Source organism: Hemicordylus capensis, chromosome 6 (genome assembly GCF_027244095.1).
Source record: "Hemicordylus capensis ecotype Gifberg chromosome 6, rHemCap1.1.pri, whole genome shotgun sequence".
NCBI classification, from domain to species: domain Eukaryota; kingdom Metazoa; phylum Chordata; class Lepidosauria; order Squamata; family Cordylidae; genus Hemicordylus; species Hemicordylus capensis.
In genome coordinates, this window is record NC_069662.1 from 42,738,718 (window position 1) to 42,763,791 (window position 25,074).

General features: G+C 44.0%; 1 protein-coding gene across 2 annotated transcripts in view; it reads right to left on the reverse strand.

Annotated features, from left to right (window-relative positions):
- GPR179 (G protein-coupled receptor 179) overlaps positions 1-25,074 on the reverse strand; it is an 80,620-nt gene that overhangs the window by 30,332 nt on the left and 25,214 nt on the right. For both annotated transcript variants that reach the window (XM_053260309.1, XM_053260310.1), the window contains one exon: positions 19,826-19,934. In XM_053260309.1, coding sequence (XP_053116284.1) covers positions 19,826-19,934 — 109 coding nt within the window. The remainder of the gene's footprint in view (positions 1-19,825; positions 19,935-25,074) is intronic.

The window sequence follows — 25,074 nt, forward strand, 5'->3', positions numbered from 1 at the left end:
CCTGTCAGGCTCCGGTGCAGGATCCAGACACGTGTGTGGGATTCAGAAGAAAAACCCATTCATTCTCCCTCTTTGTGACTTTTAGCTCTGTGGTCAGACACTGAGCGCTGCCTTTGTGCTATTTTTACAGCTCCTCCTGCTGGTCAGCGCTTGCTTTCCACTCTCTTTTCATGTCTACTTTAAAGTACTGTAGTCATGAAAAGAAACAGAAAATAAGCACAGGCCAACAGGCGGCACTATAAAAATAGTGCTAAGGAGCAGGCCTATAGCCAGCCTGAAAGTTCGGGGGGGGGGCACAAAGAAGTGGTGGTGGGTGGACAGTTTATTTGGTCTTTTAAAGTCAACTTGAGGCCTGAGGCACTTATTTGTAGAAAAATTAGTGGGGACAGAGAAAAATGGGGGGCAGGGGTGAGCCTGCCCAGGCCTGGCCTGTCCCCCTACCCCCAGCTACAGGCCTGCTAAGCCAGGTGCTCAGCATCTGAATACAGAGCCAACACTCACAAGGAGAACAGGATTCTTCAGAGGCCCACACAGCATCTGGATTCTGCACGAGAGCCTGGAGGGAAGTACTGCAGGACACCGGGATTTGGGATGGGGGGGGGACACAAGGTCAGAGCAGTGGCGGCCCGTGTACGCGCCACTGGGGGTGGGGTGGCGGGAGGCACCTTTAAGAGTAAATGCATTGGGTGCTTCCCTCCGCAGCCGCCACACCTGAACGCTGTGCAGAGAAGCGGCGTGCCACCCAGCAGCCCCTGCATTGGGGAATCGCGGCCACCACTCACCTTGCTGACACGGAGCCGAGCCCCTGCCAGTGGCCAGCTGAGTGGCGGTGGCGATTCCCCGCCGCAGGGGCTGCTGGGCGGCACGCTGCTTCTCTGCACAGCGTTCAGGTGTGGCGGCTGCGGAGGGAAGCTCCTAATGCATTTACTCTTAAAGGTGCCTCCCGCCGCCCCCGCCCCCCAGCGGTGTGTTCACAGGCTGCCACTGGGTCAGTGGTGCTCTTACCCCTGGACTTGCAGGCAGAAGTCCAGTGTCTCCATATCCCTAGGGCCCCCCAAATCCTCTTTAGTCTGTCGCAGGTGGTATGGCCGCCACGCCGCTGGACCGCACTGCACTGGGCAGCTCAGCGTGACCTCTGATTTAGAGACAGAGGGTGCAGTGAGGAAAGAGATGGGATGGGGATGTGTTAAGTTGCATGTTTAAATGTTTCTGCTACTGCCTATTTGCATAAATATACCTGTTTTATATTCTTACATTCTTGTGAGTTCCGTTACTGTTTGTGCCCTTAAGAACCCACTTGTTAAAAATACTGTGTATGTCATGGTGTGTCTGTGTGTATAGATGCTGTTTAACTTGCGGGCGGGGGGGGGGGGGGGGGCTGGCTCCAAAGGCTTTTAGGTCCAGGCTCCAAAATTACCTAGGTGCACCTCTGCATGAGGTAAGTAGACAATTAGAAAGGTCCAAGATCTTGTTCTCAATCCTGATTCAAATTAAGCAGCAAAGGCAGCCCAGATGATTACTGCAGTGCTTTGATGGCTTTTGTAGGAGAATAGACTTAAAAGAGACTTCTCCTTCTTCCCTCAACAGCCAACCTCTTCTTAACCTCTTGTCAGATAAACTTAGGAACACAGTGTCGAGTCTTATCCAAAATACTCCTTTTTTCTGCCTCTTGCAACCCCTTCTCACTATTCTAGCTGCATGGAGTCCCCCACCCCCACCCTCGGACACCAGTGGTTAAACATGTAAGCATTATAATTGCCAAATGTTGGATGGCCAAATCCCCTTTTCCTAAAACCTAAATGGACCACTAATGCTGCAAAGCACACTAATCCCTCGGGAAGTGACCAATGCCAAATGGAGAGGTAACGTGACCACCGAATCAGCACCCATCGGTGAGCCTCCTGGAGCTTTAATGCCAAAGGACCTAGAGACCCCCTAAACCCCAAGCCAGGAGAACAGATGTCAATGGAAATGTGGGGCAGAGATGTTGAAAGAGAGAAGGTGCAAAGAGTTACACAGAGAATCAGCAAACTGTTCCATCTGTATGCAGTCATGTCATTCCGGTATTTGCATACAGACATTTCTGCTGTTAATTTCTGAATCAGTAGATTTCAAACTTTGAAGTGTCACGACAGAAGGCCGGATGGCAGGCACAAACAGAGATGAGGGAAACAAGCGGAATGTATTAGAGGTGAAACTGAATTTCATGTACAAAAATTAGCAGGATTCAAAGCTTACTTTGGAATTTGTGAACATATTCCACAAGAGATGCAAGTTTGGGGCAGTATAGAAATATGTTATATAAAATAAATAAAAATCAATATTTTTTGGAAATTTGTTGAGTACCAAAAAAAACCCCTTAAATCTTCTTGATATACTTGTACACCTTGGCCTTTCTCCTTTAAAGCCCTCAAATCCACCTGCATTCGTAATTGGGAATTTTGAAAACATTTGAACCAGTAGATAGTAAATTCAGGTTTTTGCAAACACATTTGTGTCAGGGGATCCTCCCCCACACCTAACATTTTTTTAAGTTCCACTGTGGATCACTTAACTAAGATTATCTTAGTTAAGTGATCCACAGATTTTATACCTTTTGACCAACCTCTAGGATCTCTTATAGCTTCAATGCATGCTTATTGCTGGAGTGGGATTCTAACCCCCCTTAAATGATCTTGTCCCTTGTTGCCCCTTTAGTCTGGAACTCTCTCTGAGAACATCTGCATTGTCACCTCTTTCTCTTCCTTCAAATTCCTCCCTAAAGCCTACCTTTTCCACAAAGACTTTTGACACAATCCTTCTATTTGTGGTTTTTTTCTTGCCTGATTTATCAGGCAAAAACCTTTCAGAGTGGCTAAAAGCATAATTGAAAACACAGCAGCAATACATCTTCAGCTATCTAAAGGGCTGTCACACAGAAGGAACAGACATGTCCTCTGTTGCTCCTGAGGGCAGGACTAAAGGTAAAGTGTGCTGTCAAGTCTATTTCGATTCCTGGCACCCACAGAGTCCTGTGGTTTTCTTTGGTAGAATACAGGAAGGGTTTACCATTGCCTCCTCCTGTGCAGTATGAAATGATGCCTTTCAGCATCTTCCTATATCACTGCTGCCCAATATAGTACCAGTGGGGATTCGAACCAGCAACCTTCTGCTTGTTAGTCAAGCATTTCCCCACTGCACCACTTAAGGTGATGAGGGCAGGATTAGATGGGTTGAAATGACAAGGGAGCAGATTCTGGCTAGACGTTAGGAAGGGCTTAACTGTAAGAGCTGTTCAACAACAGAATAGTCTGCCTCGCACAATGATAGGCTCTCCATCACGGAAGGTTTTCAAACAGAGTACTAAGCAGAGGGTGGGACTAGAAGGAAGCCTCCCAGCTTCCTTTCAACACTAACGTTCTATGAGCCCATGGCATTAAGATACAAAAAGGAACAGAAGCAGAAACACAGTAAAGGCCAGGTTAGTTTAAAAGCAGCAGTTAAACACACACCCTAAGAAGCCTGGACAAATAAAATTGTCTTTACTGCAACAAGAAAGGCAGCACACTTAGTACTAGGCAAGCCTGCCCACAAAAATGATTACAAAGATTCTCTGTCCTTATCCTTGACTGAAACCAAGCCTTAGGCATGTTCACATGACTGTTAAGTGGGTGGGGAAAGCATCCTTCATTCAGTTGTGTTGCATTAAAAGCTAGGTCAGAGGAAGAGAAAGTGGTCATGCGGGAGGTGAGCACAGGCTCCAATCAGTGGTGCCCTTTAGACCGGACTTCCGGTCTGAAGTCTGGTCCTCCACCACCTGGGGGTCCCCCAAATTTCCCGGCGGTGGTGGCTGTGCCGCTGGCCTGCTCTGCATCGCTGCCAACGGGTGCCCCACAGCAGCCTACCCACCAATCATGCGAGCAGGCTTGCAGCCCACACGGCCAACCCGCCCACCTGATCTCCTGTTGCGTGGCAGGGGCAGAGGCTGAGGGCCGAATGCAATGGAGCCTGTGCCGCCTGCCCACACCTGTGTCATGAATAATGCACATTATGTGACACATGTGACGTTACGTGATGCATGGCACATGCGTTGTACGAGCCAAGAGGCAAGGCAGCGTGAGCAGAGGCTGCTGAGAGGGAGCTCCTCCAAGCCTCGTGAGCAGCACTAGCAGCAGCAGCAGCAGCAGCAGCCCTGCCCTAAGAATGAGAGACAGACTGGCTGAGACACAGAGAGCAAAAGAAACAGAGCAAGAGAGACACAGAGAGAGAGGCAAAGGAGAAAGAGAAAGAGATAGGGACAAATGAATGTAGTAAAGACACTGGGCTGTGTCAAATGCAACGCAGGGCCAAGTTTGATTTTAACCGAGCTTCTAAAAACCATCAGAAATTTACTCTGCAGACAATAAACAACAATGTGGTTTGTTTTGGCTGCTGGTGGTTTGTTTGGCCCCTCCCTTCGCCCAGACCTCCCAAATGGAATCCCAGAATTCCAAGTCTGCCCTGGCAATGCTTCGCCCCATTACTCCCTCTCTTACAACTGGTCGCTAGCTTGGCGTGGGTGTGGAAAATTTTTGGCTGTTTTTGCCCATCCTCGCCTGCGCTTGGCTGGTTTGAGCCTAGCTATGGCATGGCTATGTAGCAGAAATTCCCCGGGTTCTGTGACAGAGATTGACACCAACGGTGAGAGAAAACAGATTTCTTTATTTGCCGGCAAATGATCCCAGCAGAATAATTTCCAAAGGCTGAGACCCTGATTACTCTGCGGGCTCGCCTTTTATACACATAACAATTTACATACAGTGGATACAATTCTCATTAGTAAGTATCGTCATCTTACAATTATTACTAATCAGATAATTTTCCCTACTAACTATAACTATGCATTTCCCCCCTCCTTCTCTCTGCATATTTCTATGACTATTTCACTCCCTATTAGCTGTGGCCTTGAGCGAGCGCTGGCCAGCAGTTTGTTATCTACAGATAGCAAGGGGGCCTCCTGTCTACATACCAACACGTGGACAAGAGTTATTATGCTGTTAGCAAGTTGCAATTAGAGCCGCTTGGTCTATGCAGACTTTCTTTAACCATTTCTTGACCATAAAACTGAGTCTGCCTCAGCTACATGAAGAAAGACAGTCCAGAGCTTTCTGTGCACGTAGTGCCTTTGTATGTAGTTCAGAAACTTCAGCTGGTCCAACTGAATCTAGCAGCAGCTAGACTGGTCTCCGGAGAAGACTGGTCTTCTTGGAGAGACCATATTATGCCTGTTTTAAAACAACCGCATTGGCTGCCAATAGGTTTCCGGGCAAAATACAAAGTGCTGGTAATTGCCTCTAAAGCCTGAAATGGCTTAGGACTGGGTTACCTGGGAGAGCACCTTCTTCTGCATGATCCCCGCAGCACATTTAAGGTCATCAAGAGAGGCCCGTCTCTGGATGCCACCAATTCATCTGGCAGTGTCTTGGGAATGGTCCTTCTCTGTAGATGCTCCTGGGCTATGAAATGTGCTCCCTATAGCTGTTTGTGGTTTAACATCTTTACCAGCCTTTAAAAGAGCCTTTAAGACACCTTTTTTTTTTTAAAGCCAGGCTTTTAGTAATCTTTGAATGCTTTAAATTGTGTTAACAGTTTGTCTTATTTTGCTTTTGTTGTGTTTATTTTTATGAACTGCCTAGAGCCTTTGGAGTCAAGCGGTATATAAATTAAATAAATAATATTATAATAATAGTTTTGCAAATAAAGTGGCCGCAATTAACCAGCAAGGAAGGTTAACAGTCCCTTTCTCCCATGAGTTCCATAGTGTCCTACAACTAGAAGAAGATGTCAGCTCCCCTTCCTGGCGGTTGCAGAGGGAGCATGGCATTTGGAATAAAGTTCGCACCACCTCCACTGTCATCCCCATTATTGGTTAGAGGGAAAGGAGGAGGATGCCGGCCCAAGGCACCCCAGCACAGAAAGCCATGCCTTTTTTCTTTCTTTTTTTGCTACTGTAGTCACCCTGCTCTCCCTCCCCAATGTCTTTGCCCAGCATGGGACACATCTGTGACTGCTGCTGTGTGAGATTTTCTACTGCAGAGATGTTATGGTAGCAGTGATGTCATTAGTTGCTAGGCAGGTTTTGCCCAAGAATATCCAGAGGAAACCATGGAGAGGTGCTGGCCTCCTAGAGCGGTCACATCACGTGGCTAATTCTTGGCTGCTCTAAGCCAGCAACTCTGTGGGTAGAGCTCTTGCAACAAACCGAGAAATAATAAACCACCAGGGGCGATCCAGACATAATGCAATGGCAAATTGGAGCTCAGTTAAAACAAAAAGCCAACTATAAACCTACAAACCTATTACATTAATAACTGTTTGGCCAAACTGAACTTTGGTTGAATTTGAGAGGTGTGTTCAGATGAAAAAAAACACACACACCCAGGAATGCTGAAATTAAACTGAGATTCCGTGTTGCATCTGAATGCAACCACTGAAACACTTTTGACTGTTGCTTTCCTACTATGAAAATGCATGGCACTAAGGGAGGGGAGAGGAGGAATCAATTGCTTCCAATCACTTGTGTCTTGTTGATTTCATTGAGTGGCACACAGTGTAGCTTGGGGCAGGGAAGGCTGTGTTGGCAGGGGAGGAGGGAGGCCATGAATAGCCATGATTTTCTGCTCCGAAAACCACATATTTTCTGTTTCCAAGAAGTGCCTTCAGTAGTCAGTGGGTTTAAGGATATTGTCAGATCCCTGAGGGATTAAAAAAAAAAGCTATGACCAGATGTGCAAGTTGCTGAGCAATTAAACTGACAGCACAAGTGTTCTGCATTTCACTGCTGTCTGTTCTTCTGAGTGGAAAACATTCAGAAGAATGGCTGGATAATAACACTCATGTGATGGACCACAAAAGAGTGCTTCCACACTAGATGTTTACACTGGAATTGCTACTCTTCATTGACTAACTTTTTATAGGGCATCTACAGGATATCATCAGCAAACTATTGTTCTCCCACATTATTTGAGGAGCTCAGAAGAACTGACTTTTAAAAAAAGAGGGTGGAGTAGAAAGAGCAGAGGCCAGCCCTGTCCAATGTGGACAAAGCACTACTAAAGCTTTTCAGGGCACCTCCGGTGCCTTTAAAACTAGACACTTTCCTTGCAGGTTCAGCCACTTTGCAGGAGGGTGATGGATAGCCTTTGATTTGCCCCTTGAATAGCTTCTCTGACCTTCCCTTATACTTGTTTATTTTCTCATGCAGACAGTGGCAGCACCAGGAATAAAATTGTGGGGAGGGGGACACAGAAGGGGCAACGTACATTTATGAGTGGGAGAGCTGGGTCCCACATATTACATTTATGAAACAGAATGGGGGTCAGGTGGGGGGGGCAAGCTACTTGTCTGGGGGAGGAATTGTCCCCCCTGCCCTCCTGGAGCTACCCATGCATGGTGACAGCTTTAATTACTCATAACCTCTTTTTTACTGCAGAATAGGACTATTTTGCCATTTAAAATAACACAAAAGCAAAAATAATGAGAGGAAATAAGTAGTTCAGTTAGTTCAGAAATAAGTCATTAAAGCCTTCCTTTACTGAAAAACACAACAACAGATGTTAGGGCGATTCAGACAGTCTGCAACAGTTATTAGGGCAATTCAAAGGGCAAATCTTTCAGCATTAATTCATGCACTGAATAGGGAAGCAATGAGACGATGTGATCCTGAAAGGAGGTTTCAGTTAGCATTGGAAAGGACCTTTGCTGAATGGAATTTACTTCTGAGTAAACATTATAGAAATAACTTGGCCACGGGGAAGGGCATCGCAGGTTAAGAAAAAGTTATATTCAGTTTCTGGTGGAACTACCATTTTAATTCCATTTCTAACTAATTGTGGAAAAGCAATACCTAAGCAAAGCCACCTAATGGCTCAGTGGGGAATGACTTGACTAGCGGTTTGAATCCCCACTGGTACTATATCAGGCAGCAGCAATAAAGGAAGATGCTGAAAGGCAACATCTCATACTGTGTGGGTGGAGGCAATGGTAAACCCCTCCTGTATTCTACCAAAGAAAACCACAGGGCTCTATGGTCGCCAGGCGTCAACACCGACTTGACAGAAAACTTTACCTTTACCTTCAATACCTAAGCAGTGCTAAAGGGCTACAATATGGAAATACCCAAGGATTGAGATCTGAACTGCGAAAAGGACAAATCCACTTTTGTGAGTTAATATCAGAATTATCTACAGAAATAAAGGGATAGTTTTCACATATATCTAAGCCCTAGCCATACATTATATTCAACACATGTACAATGTGTGTACAGTGCAAGCATGTACAGATCAGTATGCATGTTCAACACATGTAGAGTAATACACTTCCTATCTTTACCCTGCATTTGAAGAAGCCTGTATCCAGATTCAGTTTTGAAATGAATGCATGTACAGTCATTCATACAAACACATACATGTGCACAGACACCTGTGCACACGTACATCATCATGTCTAAATAGGGCTAATAAGAGAAGACCAGACAAAATGGTATTGGTAGTATGGACTAATCTTAGAAGAGAAGTACACATTGATGCTTTATCCATCCCGGTTATTTTCTAATACAAGATGTGCTAGGGACAAGCACTAATGGGAGATGTGCCCTTTGACCTGGAAGCCCTTCCACCGAATCCCAGATGTACAAGATGGACTTTATGTGGTAAAGGAAGAGCTCTCTGTACATGCTTACAGGGCTCATCTTTATTTTTAATTGATTTCAGTTCTGAGGTAAGGCTTTGATGAAGGGAGTCTCAAGGAGGAATTTGAAAGAGGAATGGGGCAGAGTTTTGCATTAACCAGAATCTTGGCTGGAATTCTGGGTTCCGATTAGGACACAATTTATGTAATGGACCCAGAACCTGCTGAACTGTGGCAAATCTAGTCACATTCCAGAGACTGTTCAAGGCAGGGCTGCCTCAGGCCCACAACATAGCAGTCTCCTGTTTGCTGGGGCCTCTGCTACAGAGAGAGGGTGCTGTTGTTGGTGAAACGTGCTGCAGCAGAGTCCTCTGTGCATGTCAGACAGGGGGCAAATACAGCCCGGATTATCCTTAGACCATGGTAGGCGCCCAACCCTCATGCTCCAAGGTCTGCAATGACAGGAGTGGATGGTGACACAGCAGTGCCCCCTTGCCTCATTGGAGACCTCGGGGCATGCACAAAGGTGCCACACTAAGCCTCTCAGTAGATGGAATCCTTTATTAACTCCACAGTCCACTTTGGAATTTGGGGTGGAGAGGGATGAAGCCATGGATGACTCCAAGGAATAAAACAAAAGGTAGTGGGTGCTCCGCTCCCCGCCACAAATATTTCCTCCTCCAAGTTTCAGACAATACAGTTACAGGTGAAACTCGGAAAATTAGAATATCGTGCAAAAGTCCATTAATTTCAGTAATGCAAATTAAAAGTTGAAACTAATATATGAGACAGACGCATTACATGCAAAGCGAGATAAGTCAAGCCTTAATTTGTTATAATTGTGATGATCATGGCGTATAGCTCATGAGAACCCCAAATCCACAATCCCAGAAAATTAGAATCTTACATGGAACCAAGAAGACAAGGATTGTAGAATAGAACAATATCGGACCTCTGAAAAGTATAAGCATGCATATGTATTCAGTACTTGGTTTGGGCCCCTTTTGCAGCAATTACTGCCTCAATGCGGCGTGGCATGGATGCTATCAGCCTGTGGCACTGATGAGGTGTTATGGAAGACCAGGATGCTTCATTAGCGGCCTTCAGCTCTTCTGCATTGTTTGGTCTCATGTCTCTCATCCTTCTCTTGGCAATGCCCCATAGATTCTCTATGGGGTCAGGTCAGGCGAGTTTGCTGGCCAATCAAGCACAGTACACTGTATACTTTTCAGAGGTCCAATATTGTTCTATTCTACAATCCTTGTCTTCTTGGTTCCATGTAAGATTCTAATTTTCTGGGATTGTGGATTTGGGGTTTTCATGAGCTGTACGCCATGATCATCACAATTATAACAAATTAAGGCTTGACTTATCTCGCTTTGCATGTAATGCGTCTGTCTCATATATCAGTTTCACCTTTTAATTTGCATTACTGAAATTAATGGACTTTTGCACGATATTCTAATTTTCCGAGTTTCACCTGTATAGTATACTATGGTCCTATAGCTTGAATTCATTATTTTAAAAAGCCTCCATTGTTTAAAGATGCCTCAATTGTTCACTCTTCTACCCCAGAACAAGCAGCAGGAGCCAGTGCAGCCTGGTAAGTAGGAGACTCCTCCAGCCTCCTGGGAGCCAGCCCAACCCCTATGCTTCCTTCCTGGCCAGGAACTGGGGTGGATTATACCATGTGTGCAGGGGCAGGGGGGGCAGGGTAAGCTCCCCTACAGATTTCAACTGGTCTGGTACCTACATCTCTCCCCACCCCAGTCTTTCCTGCCGCAAGGTCTTGGATACAAACTATGTGTGATTGGTGTGAATACTGTCATTCCTCGCCAACCGCTAGGGTTCCATTCAGGCAAAACCTTGCCGTTGGCAAATTTGTGGTTGGTGAGGCATTAAAGTCTATTGGAAACAAGGGGTGAGGGGAACCACAACCACAAAAAGACCTTAAAATAAAGGGGGGGGATAATTTTTTTTGCTAAAAATCACCAAAAAAATCCTGTAGTATCACCAACAGCTACCAAGAAGAATGAGCAGATCGAACCTTTGGAAATTTTTTGAACCTCCCCGAATCACTCAAAGGCATTTTAAATTGGCAAGGGACAGCAAGTTCAGCAAGGGTTAGCAAGAGACACCAAGCGGAATGAGCAGGTCAAACCTCTGAACCCCCCCAAAATTTCTGAAACCCCTCCAAAATCACCTCCAAAAACCCCCTCACCAAATGCGGATACTCAGGTGGCAGTTAGCAAGACCTGTCACAATTTCGTAACCATGGTTTGTAAAGCCATGGTTAGCAAGGGATGACTGTATGAAAGAACATTGTCATGCCTTCAACAAGTGAAAAATTACCTAAGGAGCCATGTGACAAATGACCTGCTTAAAGACTTGGTTATCATGGGTATTGGAAAAGTTGTCAGTCCCTTGATCTGAAGAAAGTTGTAGACAGACTTGCTTCTTGTCACAACATTCTGTTTCATTAATAAGGTAAAATAAACTAATGTTAATTACCTTATCTCTGTAAGTATTTATTGTATAGCAAAATCCTAATAATGTTCTTTGCCATCCCTTCACTCCCCCAAACTAGCTGTTCTAGAGTCACCCCTGAATGAAGCCGTTCTGTCAAACCGTTTGGGAGAGCAACCAAGTGATTTTGCTCATCTCTGATTTGAAGTGACTTGAGGAACATGATGTGGGAGGCTGTTCCCTGCATAAGCAGCAGAAGGCAGAAGGCACAAAGACGGAAGTGGGAGGAAGAGGCAAAAAGGACTAAGAGTAAGAGCAGCTGAGCATGTGTGGGGTAGACAGTGTGAGAAGGAAATGAGATGTGGTCAGGGACGGAGAATAGGAGGGATAAAAACTCAGACCCTCACACAGATTGCTAAAGCAGAAGTGCCTGGGCTCCAGGGAAGAGGATATTTAAAGAGCTCCCATGGTTCATAAGAAATGATTTAATTACACACACACAAGGAACAGCGTGAGCCACTGGTATTTACCCAGCATGAGAAAAGAAGGATGGAACGGAAATAAGGGTTAAAGATAGATGTGAGCCGTTAATTAACAAGGCTGGACCGTGTTTCCTTAAAAAAATAAAAATAAAAATAAAAGCCTCATTCTGCCAAAAGAAAAAATGATGCAGAAAGTAACTTGCTGTGTTGCATCATGTCAGATGCTGCAAGCAAAGGTGGACCTACCACAGGGCAAGGTGCACTGGCTACCTCAAGTGCTAGAGTTTGGGTGCCCTTAAGGGCAGCACTCAGATCTGACCAATGGGCATAATCCACCAAAAAGCTCTTATGTGCATCATTTACTTACAGAACTCACTGCTATGGGAGAGAATGATGATCACTAGCTCAGGTTACCTTTTATAAGGATTAGAGTAGATCAGTTCGAACCATGATCACCAAATGGAATCCCCATCTTCAGGACCAGCATACCTCTGAATACCAGGACCTGGGAGCAAACAGGGGAGATGCTGTTGCCTTCATGCCAGGCATCCACAAATCCACTTGCCCTTTGGCAAGCAGGACACCCAGCACTATACAGATCTCCTCCCCAGAGCTCTCATCTCAATGCCATTTTTAAGACGATAACAAACAGCAGGAATCCCTTGGGGGCAGTAGGAGAGGGCTTCCTCTGTTTCTTACCCTTTTGATATCTCAGTGTGAATGAGAGAAGACCCACTTCTCTCCTAAGTCCTCCGTCTGTGTGCCAGCAAGGATTTGGGGGAAGAGAGGGGGTTGGTGGACAGCATAAATTAATGGCTGGCTAGAGAACTAATCCTAAATTTGTGGAGCCCTGCTTCGTGGCCTGCTTGCGGGCTTCCCAAGGCATCTAACTGGCAACTGTTGAGAACAGGATGCTGGACTACATAGATTTTTGATCCAGTCTAGCAGGGTCATCTTATGTTCTCTGCACAAGCCTCGCTGAAATGAATGAAAACAGGCACATGTTCCATTGGCTCCTAGGTCTGGCGGGCAAGTCTGAAGCCTCTGGTTTAGCTTGATGTGGTGTAAGTACTTGGAGCCTGGCCTTTAGCCCTTGTCTGGTCAACAGATCACTGCTCCCGCACTGACTGCAGGGCACATCCAGAACTAGGTTTGTGTAGGGCCACTCAGCTTGGCTCTAGCAGTAGGCTCCCTTCCTCCCCACTGTACCCTTATGCCTCTGGCTTGCCGTGATTTTGTTGAGTGCATCATTTTCTATATTTAATACTGAACCCCTGCCTAGCCTTGGGTTGACATAAAGGACATTGCTAGTAGAACACTTGCTATTTAAAGTTCATTTAAGCAAGTTAATAGCTGAAGATACATTCTAGACCTTTTAACCTAATTAATGTTTTGTACAAATACCGTTGTTCTCTGTAGTGATTTGAGATTTGCTCTTTGCTAGCATGAACCAAATATAAGATACAATCACAAACATTTGATTCAGCAGCTGATGTCTGCCATTCTGAACTGTGAAACTTCCTGTCAATAATTAGTTTTGACTCATGCACATCGCTACAGCCAAACCTGAACTATAAGCCATTTTCTGAACAAAGCCAATGCTGTGTGTACCTTGGCAGCACTAAATCACATTCTGTGCAGTAAACCAGGGTGCTTTCTGCATTACATGCTGCAACAGTTTAGCAACGTGCCCACTAAATGTGTTTCCATACTGCCAGCTATCCGACATCACTTGCAGTGAGGTGCCGTCCACATTTCTGATGCCCTATTGTGGATTTTATTGCTGTGTTGCAGCACTACAACATTGCACTTGCATTGCAGGAAAGTAGCAGTATTTTTCCATTGTAGGAGTGTTGAAATGGTGTTGCCCCAGTGTAAGTGGTGTAGTGTGGGTGATTCGGGGGGGGATCTGTCCATATCATCCCTCCCACTTTGATTTATTTGTCTCTTTTTATTTTATCTTTTATTCATTTATTATTATTATTATTATTATTATTACACTGTGTGAAGGGGGAGCAGCAGGTGGGCGGGTAGAGCCTTAAGAACCAAGAGGCTCTGCCCGTGCTTGATAAGCTCACCACTTTTCGGAGGGCAAAGCAAGGAGGACAGCTGCTTTGACTCCCCTGCCATGACCCTCTTGTTCAAAATCTACCTGATCCCCAACTCCCCTAATGTTTATCTAGGGGCCCTCTCCACCGTTTTGGTTTGTTTGTTTGGCTGGATCATGTGTGCAAGAGTGCAACGCTTGGGGTGGTGTTCTCCCCCCCATTGGTTTTTTTGTTTTTGCTGTAGCGCTTATGCAAGGGTGCAATGCTGCAAGTAAAATCTCATTTTAGAGTTGCATTTTCCATGCCATTGGTTTTTGTTTGTTTGGTGTATTTTGTTTTGTTTTGTTGCTGTAGTGCTTGCGCAAGGGTGCAATGCTGCAATTAAAATTTTGTTTTTGAACAGCACTTTCCCTGACAGCTTTGTGCAAGGGAGACAAGTTTTTTTTTTTTAAAGACACCACATCCATCCCCCTGTCTCCTCTATGACCCCATTGGCCCAAAATGGGGCAGGAGAAGGAGGCAGATAACACGGTTCAAGGAGAATATGGACACCCCCTGCCTGGAAACCACATTGCAATGGACAGCAATATGAACGGCCACCAGCCTATCACGAAGCATTGAACAATCCTTTACTTGCGGTTTGAAACCGTTGCACCATTCCATCACACCTTGCAACACTTCTACCGGCACAAAGCTTGTAATCTAGAAAACGACCAGCTGAATTCTGTGCTCTAGGTAAATTATGCAAATAACACAAATGCTTCTTTCACATAATTTAATCTGTTCTCATTGGGAAGGGCAAAGAAGCCCCACCCCTGACTTCAGGAACAATAGAAGATGTTTTATATTGATTCACACCATTGATCCACTTAGCTCAGTATTCTCTGCAGTGACTGGCAGCAGTTCTCCAAGGTATAAGGTATAGGTCTCCCTCAGCCCTACCTGGAGATGCCAGAGGTTGATTCTGCGACCTTCTGCATGCAAAACAGATACTCTTCCACTGAGTTACAGCCCCAATCCTGCATGGCTTCCTACCCACCCAGCTCTAAGAATCGCTCATACTTTGAAACCTAGATGTTCAATCACAAGAGCTAGAAGCCATCTTGTGCAAATGAAAGCTGAGATGAATGCCATGCTCAGTTTAAAAAAAAAAAATCTTGTGCTTTCATGAAATACACACAGCCCTGAGGAAAAACTTGACATCACCGAAGTTTTGCACGTCATGCTGAAAGTCTATATTTATTTCCATGTTGCAGGGCTGCTGCTGCTGCACATTTCCTATTCATTTCAACAATGCTTGCGTAGAAGTACATCCTCCTGGATTGCCTGTTAGTGAAATGAGATGGTGGTAGAGGAAGATTTTTTTTTTTTTTTTTAAATTTGCCTCAGGGCTCAGGCACCAAAAACATTAGAACAGGTCCTTCCTCAGAATCAAAAATGCTTTCCCCCTCTATGTTTGGAAAGCCCCCTCAGTCAAAACAAGACTGGTTTGTACAATGCATCCTGATACAAACATTGCAGTTCAGTTGAATTCACTCTAGTTTTTTAAAAAGTGGAGAATTTTTACTTCACCTCTGCTTTCTTGCACCAGTCTGGGAACTACACAGCTCTAAGCCAAGTAGTCTCAGTGACTCTAGTGATTTCCATCAGATGGCACTAGATTTGTAGGATCTCGGTCTCTGGAGACGAGGCTAGCCACAGCTCAGTGGTACAGCATTTGCTTTCTGTGCAGAAGGTCCCAGGTTCAGTCCCTGGCTTCTCCTGGAAGCTTTTCACACGGGGCTTTTGAAGCCCTTTAACTCACATCTCCTCCAGAATGGAGGGGGTGCAGGGGCGTAACTATAATAGGGCAAGGGGAGACAGTTGTCTGGGGGCCCACTGCCTTGGGGGGGCTCCCCAGAGGCAAGTCACATGACTGACTCCTGCAGCCGTGCACCTGCCCGAGCTTCCTTCAGTTGTATTTATCCTCTGAAATTGATGTGGATGTTAAGACCTGGAGCTACCAGAACTGCATGTCTTTCTCTAGTACCATTAAATGACTTGCATTGTCCACAATTTACAAAACCTTTTAAAAATAATTTAGGATGATGTCCTATATGCCATATGTAGGTGTATATATAAACCTAACTATGTTTTTTGTTAACACTATTCAGCCTCATTGAAGATTTCTTTACTTCATGAGCTGAGCTTCAGTGATGGGGGGGGATTTTAAAATCTTGTCTCTGGGCCCACTCCAACCTTGCTACGCCCCTGAGAGTGTGTGTTTACATATTGGCTAGATTGACCCTGAAGTCCCTGCAAGTTATCAGGGAGCAGTTCACACACAATTTAGGTTTTTCACTGTACATTAGAGTGTAACCCAACTTATATCCGGAGTAAAAAAATCCACTATTTGTGTTGGGTTTTTGGGACAACTTCGAGTTCACAGTAAAGCCTCCCTGTAAACTCGCAGTAAAACCTGCTGTGCGTAAATGCCCCAGGTGGAGCTTGGAAAGATTCCTGCCTGAAACTCGGGAGAGCTGCTTTCCAGTCAGAGCAGACAACTGAGCTAGATGGACTAATGATCTGACTCAATATAGGGCTGAGCTATGTATATAATACTGAGCTAGATAGACCAATGGTCTGACTCAGTATATGGCAGTTTCCTATGTTTCCTAAGGCAGCCTCTGATGTTTTAAAGGGCTAAGAGCAATGAAATAGCCTGGCACTGCCCATCACAGGCTGTGCCCATTGCTCATAATGAGACACAAGCACCAACACACACTCAGTTAAAGGTGCTTAAATGCAGATTTGCATATTAAAACCCTGCTGTGCAGTGAAGGTACAGAGCAGCTGAAGGAAGCAGATGGGTCAGCAGAGAGGGAGGGCTAATACATGGAGGCCAGGAGCAAAGGGGAAATGAGACACAGGAGGGATGCTGGAAAGAGGAATGAGGAAGACAGTGGCGGAGAAAGAAAATTATGCTGGCTGGGAATGCTACTAGGAAAGAAAGCTTGTGTACAAACACAAAGGGTGGGGGGAACAGAAGAGCAATCTCTGCTGCATATACTAGAAGAGCAAAACCTGCAGGTACCAAGGGAAGCATATACATTTTTTCAGTCATAGGAGCATTTTCCTTGTTGAATAGCACACTCGATTGGGTAGGATTAATATGTACCCCTACTCCTTCTGCCCCCATCTTGATTCACAAGGGGGTCTGTTCCAGCTGCTATTACTCAGTTAAAAATAAGCTTGTTAGCTCTACTAACAGGCTTGATGTTTGGCCCTTTGAAGCGGCCATTTGAGCAGAGCTTTTTGGCAGGGAGCAAAATAATATATAAATGGATATGATACATTGTTCTTTAGGTCATTATATTTAGAGGCTCATTTTAAAAATCCATTGCTTTTTAATTGGAACTTTATGGAGGATTTGAAATGGCAAAGAATTGTGTTGAAGGGAAGGTTGTAGAGTTAATTGTGGATGAAAACAATATACATATGACAAGTTGTTTAGATCCAGTTCTCTTGGCTGACATACTGCTAAATTTTAATAACAGTAAATAATAAATAATAATCACTATATTGAATTAATAATCCATTATTCATACAGAAGTTACAGACAACAGCAAGAAACTATCCTTTACAAAGCACATAGAGTTACAAGTGATCCTTTTAGTGTTGTATTTTAATTATATTTTGCACTTTTTATAAATAATTATGTTGTTTTTATGTTTTGTATGGAGTAATAAAATCTGAGGGATGTTGGTTTAATACAGTGATTTAACCAGGAACATATTATATCATTTCATAGTTTTCTGTATCTGCCAAAGAACTACTCTTGAAATGTGTAGGATACTTAATTATTGAATAAATCTTTGAGATATCATGTGGCTTTTGTTCTTCTGTTAGTAGTAAGGGTCTCCCACATCAGGACCCAGAGTGGCAAAAATGCCATATGGTCAGAGGACAGTTCTAAAAGCCCCTGTGATCATGTCACTCTGACTGTGGGTCACTATACTTTCTCCTAGACCCAGTTACTCTGCACCAGCTCAAAACTTCTAGCCCTTATTATCAAAACTCTGTACAATTCTTCCTGTTAGGATTGCCAGGCTGGATGAACCCAAATACCTGAGTTAGACTGATACTAACTCTTGAAAAATGAGCAAATGTTTGGTTCCAAGGTAGAGCTCATTGAAAAAAGGGTGGAGCCCAACAGTGACCCCAAATGGTCTGAGATTAACCTCTGTCACCCATCTGCCCAAGAAAAAATTTAAAAAGCTGGAAAAACAGTCAACTGACATCCCAATTTCCTTTCTACAATGTAAAAATTCAAGCTTATATAATTCAGTCTTACTCCCAAGATTATCAATTATAGTTGGATTTAGCAGTTTTGAGAAATGTGTACTAGTACATTTTAAATAATATGAAGCCATCTTTCAAAGAAAATGTTCTGAAGCCATCTCTCAAAAGGAAAAGATCCTTTAAAAAAAATGGAACAAAGCAAAACAATGAAACCTAATAAACCAAACAGAAAGAAAATTAATCACAACAGAAGAGTACAAAAATCTACTTGCAGCCCTAAAGCTGGGTTAAAAATAAATGGGTATGAACCACTTTGGAAGTTGCTCTGTGTCCACTTATTTATATTTTCATTTTTCAACCTGGCTTTTTGGCTCCCGAAAAACTCTCAAACTCAAATACTTGCAAAAAGATTTAGAAGGGTTTTTCTGGGGAGAAATGTACAGAGGGCAGGTGCTACAGCCAAGAAGGCCCCAAGCCTGCACCCTTACAAGTCTAACATTGTTACATGGGTTGATAAGATACAAATGTGGGAACATGATCCTAATAATCCTCATTCCCAAGAAGGGCTCACCTAAGTCCTTAATTTTTTTTTTAATTTTTTTTGCTGAAACCAATTAGAAGCTATATTAGAATAGAGCAAGCAACATTCCAAAGAGTGAGCTGTTGGTGCAGAACCTTCTGGACAGAGAAAGCAAGAGATCTTGTACAGCACACTCTAGGACTTGTAGCTTGAGAGAGATGTGTGTCACTCTATGTGATGTGGTGTTTCAAGAACTACAAGTCCCAGAGTTCCTAATTTATTCCTCTGCACAAGCAGGAAGAGTCAATAGGTGTGGCAGCAAGAAGGGGAGACAAGCACTATAATAATCAGGGACACTGAGATCGTAGAAACAATACGAGGACACTCAAGAGGGACCATTTCTGGGGGCTCTTCATTGCCTAAATCATTCTCTCTACCAGGGTCTGGGTCCTTAAATTGGTGCTTGGGATTTGCCTGGCTCTTCATGCTCAGAATTTGAGTCTTGGCTGTCACTTGTTGTTTGTCTGGACCATGATAGTCTCAGTATCCTGGTGCAGGCAATCCCTTTTTGTCTGTTTGGCTTCAAGCTCTGGCTTTGGCTGCAACTCTCAACTAACTTTCTGATTCTGGTTTCTGGTCTCTGTTTGGCTTCAACACCTGGCTTTGGCTGCAGCTCTTGCCCCCTTTCCTGATTCTGGTTCACAGATAATCTGCTTGTCCACCCAGTCCTAACTTTAGACTTTGTACTATCTGGTGGTGGCTGTCCATGGCCCAGTTCTGACATTTTCCCAGCCCTATCTGGAGATGCCAGGGATTGAAGCAGGAACTGTCTGCATGGTTCAAGACATGCCATACTGCCATGTCTAGCTATAAAGACGAGACAGGCTGCCAGACATGTAAGAAACTTAAGCAAAGGGGCCAAAAAAAGTTAAAGGATACCAGTTGGCTCTCCAATGTTTCTAAAAGATAAGATCCTTAATGAGGTAGAATGCTGGGGTGGGGGGGACAGGACATGTCAAAAGTTTGTACTGCACCCAAATAAATTATGCTTGGGCACTGGCCATTTGCTGAGGATTGTGCTATTTCAGTATTACCATATTTACCTGAATTCAAGACTAGGTTTTCCCACCAAGTTATTTGATGTTAGAAATTGGGAAATCGCCTTAAACAGAGTCCTCTTCCTTTTGGGTAAATACGGTATGTACAGCATCTGACATGCTGCTTATAAGTTGAAGTTAGAAGGGATCTTAGGAGATATGGAAAGCAAACCTTTCTGAGGAGATCATTCTAGAGGATGAGCGCTGAAACAGAGAATCTCCCTAGCCAATCAAACATTGTTAGGTTACTGGAAAGGGGAGTACAGCTCCAAGGATTCTCCTTACCTGTGTGCTGTTGAGGTCACACTGATGTGTGTTTGCAAACCATCCTTGTCCATTTGCGCACTGGTTTATATCGACATTTTGGATTTTAACATCTATCCTCACAACCCCTCTGGAATAGATCACAAAGGGTTAAGCATTAGTATTGGGGATAGAAGCAAAGCCTTTCCAAAACTTGGCCTTTTGTAGAACCTGGTTTAGAACCATTGCAGACTTCACCATAGCTGACTGATATGCATAAATAAGTGGCTCACTCACATGAGTAGTGTAATGTTTGATACAGGACACATGGAAGATTCCAGCAGCTACTTCCATTAATGTCAACATTGCAAAGTGTACACTTTTAAATCGTAGTAGTAGCTGCTGCCATCTTCTACGTGACTCTACAACCTTCAATTTACGCATGCAAAAACAAGTAGAATATATTTTAAACCATAACATTTGCCCCAGCTCTTATGTAGTATCACTGCCTGGTCTCAACCCGTCCTGTGATCTTAAGCTGCACCATTGCCACCAAGTAGACTTTTGCATTTATTCTGGCTGCCTCTACTAAAACAGCCTTCCAAACCTTTGTTTCCTTCAAAGCTAGGTAGGGTGGAAAGGCTTCTAAGCATGGGGTGGGGAAAGCAGACAGCTACAATTTGTTAAATTCAAAAAAAGAGAAATTTCACTTTAAAACAGTTCCATTCTAAACAGTAGGATTTTGGGTGTTTTTTTTTAATTTTAGTACAAAGAAACACAGCCAAATGAGCATAAGGAACAAATAAAATACCAAAAAACCACCATATCCAAACTAACCTGCATCTAAGACTGTGCCCTAACTCAGAGTTCTTACCAGGAGTCTTCCTCTAATCACCTCTAGTCAGCTTCTGCAGCAAGCCTAGCTTTCTCAGCCTCAGGTCTTACTCCTTCTATCCAGTTCTGGTGGTTCAATTCCAGACCAATCCTTCAACTGCTTTCAGAGTGATCCAGTTCTTCAGAGTTTCAGCTCAACTCTCCCAGTGATTTCTCAGCTCTAATTTCAGCAGTTCTTCTCAGCTCATTTCTCCCGATTCTCCAAGACTCCGGCCTCCACACCAACTGGAACATGCATTCCTTGAACAATTTCAAACTAACTTTCTGTTGCAGCCATGCCTCCTTTTATTCTCTTCCCCCCTCCAATTTTTCTAAACAAACCAATTAAAACAACTCAAGTTCCCTCCATTATTTTAAAACAGATCCAGTCTAATCAAACTCTCAATGCTTCTCCCTCCCAAACCAAACTGTAGAACAGGAGCTGTGAACTTTTGACCCCTGCACAGTTTTTAAACACAGAACATAGGGAGTAAGCAAGCAAATACATATTCAATGCAGAAATCTGTAACACAAAAGAGGATGTTCAGGCCTAATTCCTTCACTTGTAGCATCTGCATTCTCTAAGAATCTCAACTAAAAAAAAGGCGAATGTCTTGCCCTCATTTTACATTACTCAGCCTTACTGATTAAGACATGAATGAGAAAATAATGGCTTGCTAATGAACATCTAATGAGAACCAAACTACCTTAATATACATGCATAGCGTAGCCCTGTGTGTTTGGTTTTTTTCAGGTATATAGTAACCATGGGAACCACGGGGGGGGGCACTTAAGATTAGGACTATGAAACACAGGGAGTAGGGATTAACGTCTGCCCCTGAAACTGTTCATAGCCCCAAGAGGGAAGTTTCAATTGGCAGCAATAGAAACTTCTCTCCCGGGTCTTCAGGGGCATGATTTTTGTTGGAACTATGGCACAACAGGAAAACACAGAATACCCCTTACCTGATCACCTCCCTCCATAACTACTTAACTTTAAAAACAAATGAATACACAAGACCAAACTATGCATTTAATTTTTGTGTACTTTGGTCCTGAGTGAATGGCTGTTGTGAGATGCAAACCAGGGGTTTCCCAGATCACAATGAGATTAGAGCCCTGTTCACACATTATAGTCAACATGTGTACAGAACTGCATGCATGTACAGCTGTTCACTGCCTAACTGGTCCTTTTAATTTTGATGGCACTACTTTTTCCTCATCATGTCAGCCATTATGTTCAGAGCACATAGAGCAATACACTTCCTATCTGTATGCTGTATTTGAGGTGGCTTGTACTGTTATTTATTTATTTATCATATTAATATAATGCCTGATATGTGTATCTCTAGGCTGTGTACACAATTTAAAACACATCAACTATTAAAAAAAACCAAAACAATTTCTGCAAAGCGAGAACGAAAGTATGGAGTTCCACAAATCTCCATACTATCTCCGATTACTCTTTAACATCTACATGACACCACTGGTAGAGATCATCAGGAGGTTGGGTGCAGCAGGGTGTTATCTCCAAACAACACCATCTCCAAGCAATACCACCAGTCTCCAAGCAGCACCATCTGGAATCTAATAGAGAGGTAGGAATGGAACCACTGTAATACAGTGCCACCCAATCCCACCTCCCTCAGGCGACCCAGGAGGATACCGTGGTCGATGGTATTGAAAGCCACCGAGAGATCCAAAAAGATCCGCAGAGGCACAATCCTTCTGTCAATAGCCAATTGGAGATCATCCATCAGGATGACCAAGGCTGTCTCAAGCCCATAGTCTGCCCGAAAGCCAGTTTGAAATGGGTCTAGAGATAATCTGTATCATCTGACACTTCCTGGAGCTGAGAAGCCAGCATCCACTCAATCACCTTGCCTAACCATGGGAAGCTGGAAACCGGTCTGTAATTAGTTAACTCTGAGGGATCTAATGCAGGTTTCTTCAAATCAGGTCTAATGGCCTCCTTCAGACACGGGGGCATCCTGCCCTACCTCAGAGAAGCATTTATATTTACCAGACCCTCTCTGATAATATGATTACCAGATGAAATAAGCCAAGTTGGGCAAGGGTAAAAAAAAACAGGTTGTAGGATGTACAGTCCGAAGCAATTTGTCCACATCCTCAGGAGTTACGAACTGAAAGTGATCCATACTAATCCTATAAGAGGAGTTGCTGGACACCTCCACAGTAGACTCTGCAGTAACTATGGAGTCCAGTTCAGCCCGAACCTGAATACAAGGAATTTTATCAGCAAAAAAGTAATTGAAGATGTCACAGTGAGTGATAATGGTTCTAAGTTCAAATTCAAGCGGAAAGGGTCACATACTAGTCCCCTCACAACCCTAGACAACCCCACTGGATGTGAATTTGTGGAAGCAATGTGGGCAGAAAAAGACTGTTTATTTGCTGCTCACACTGCCAGAGCATAGATCTTCAAATATGCTCTGTGTTGTGATCTGTCAGATTCAGGTTGAGTCTTCCTCCACTTGTGCTCTAGTCATCTACCATGCACCTTCAGCTCCTGTAGTTTTTCCAAATACCATCGGGCTAATTTTGAAGCACCATCTAATAGTTCAGCAGGGAAATGGCTTGACAACCAAGCCAGAGGCTGCTGGTTCGAATCCCCACTGGTATGTTTCCCAGACTATGGGAAACACCTATATCAGCAGTAATATAGGAAGATGCTGAAAGGCATCATCTCATACTGCGCAGCAGATGGCAATGGTGAACCCCTCCTGTATTCTACCAAAGAAAACCACAGGGCTCTGTGGTTGCCAGGAGTCGACACGGACTCAATGGCATACTTTACTTTTACCTTTACCTTTAATTTTGAAGCAGGTACAGTCATTCACACAAAAACATGTACTTGTGTGCATATACAATATAATGTCTGTATAGGGCTTAGATCTCATTTTCTCTCTTCAGGGCTAAAGCCAGCCATCCCACTGACAGGGCCAGCATCGGGGCAGGCCAGCTTGGTCACTGATGGAGGGCCAGGGCTAACCCCTTAGTTCCTGGTGAAAAAAATCACAGGATTTTTGCTCCTGTGACAGGAGTGTTTCCTGTCACAGGAAACACTCCAGGCTACTGCCACTAATGCCAAGATGCATCTCCTGTAAATCTTTGGGACTTACCTTAGAGGCAGAAGCTCAGTGCCTTTTGCCAGCCAAACTGGCAGTCACTCTCTTCCTTTACTGATAATGTAATGCCCCCACCTCCATATCCAAGGATGCAATAGTCTCTGCATTAAATGATATGTCAAAAATATGGCCGTCAATTTGGCTGCCCTGTTTCTCTGCTGCTAAGGAAGCCTCTAAAGGCCTGAGGGGCCCACGACCCTCGTGCTGGCACTGCGCACTGAATGAGGCTTCAAGGAAACAAACAGAACATCAGTAGTTTCCTCATAATGCACAGAAATGTCTCTAGGTTTTGTGCCAAGTGTCTATTAATTGTTAGCTTCTGAAACCTTTAAAACATTAACCATTAAAAAAATATAAAACCATTAAAAACAGTTATGTTAAAGTTCAGAAGCTTTTACCCTCTTATGATTAACATATTCTCTAAATATATGAGAACTTCCTTAAGTTACCTCATGCCCCGTTAAAGAACCTGTAGTGAAAGATGTTTCTCTCCCCACCCCACCCCCCACCCCCAAATCACACAAGTCTAATATGGGTGATAGTGATTTTGAAAAATTAACCCTGAGGCAAGGGGAATCAGGACAGAGGGAAAGCGTGAGGAGCAATTCCTTACTTAATTTTTGCGGGGGGGGGGAGAGAAGAAAGACACTTTTTGGGCAAAGGTATGGGTTATTAGGTTTGGTGGGGGAGTTTAGTAAAATAAGGGGGAAGTTCCTCAAATGCTTAGCAGGGAATCTGTACCCCTAAGGGGAGCCGTGAGTGGGCAATGTTGTAAGGAGAGGAGAACTGGTCTTGTGGTAGCATGCATGCATTGTCCCCTTAGCTAAGCAGTTACATATGCAGTTACATATGCCCTGGTTACATATGAATGGGAGACTAGATGTATAAGCACTGGAAGATATTCCCCTCAGGGAATGGAGATGCTCTGGGAAGAGCAGAAAGTTCCATCTTCCCTCCCTGGCTTCTCCAAGATAGGGCTGAGAGAGATTCCTGCCTGCACCCTTGGAGAAGCTGCTGCCAGTCTGTGTAGACAATACTGAGCTAGATAGACCAGTGGTCTCTCAGTATATGGCAGCTTCCTATGTTCCTATGTTCTTAAGGGCCAGGTAGGCAGTGTTTCTAGAACTATCACTAGGGGTTGGGTGGGGGACACATCAGCTGCCAGTGTCACTTAAAAAAACAAAAAACCACCCAGAAATAATGTTTCTGTTTTAAAAATACCTCTTCTTGGAAATGTCACAATTTTAAATCTTGTATTACGGTACTGTC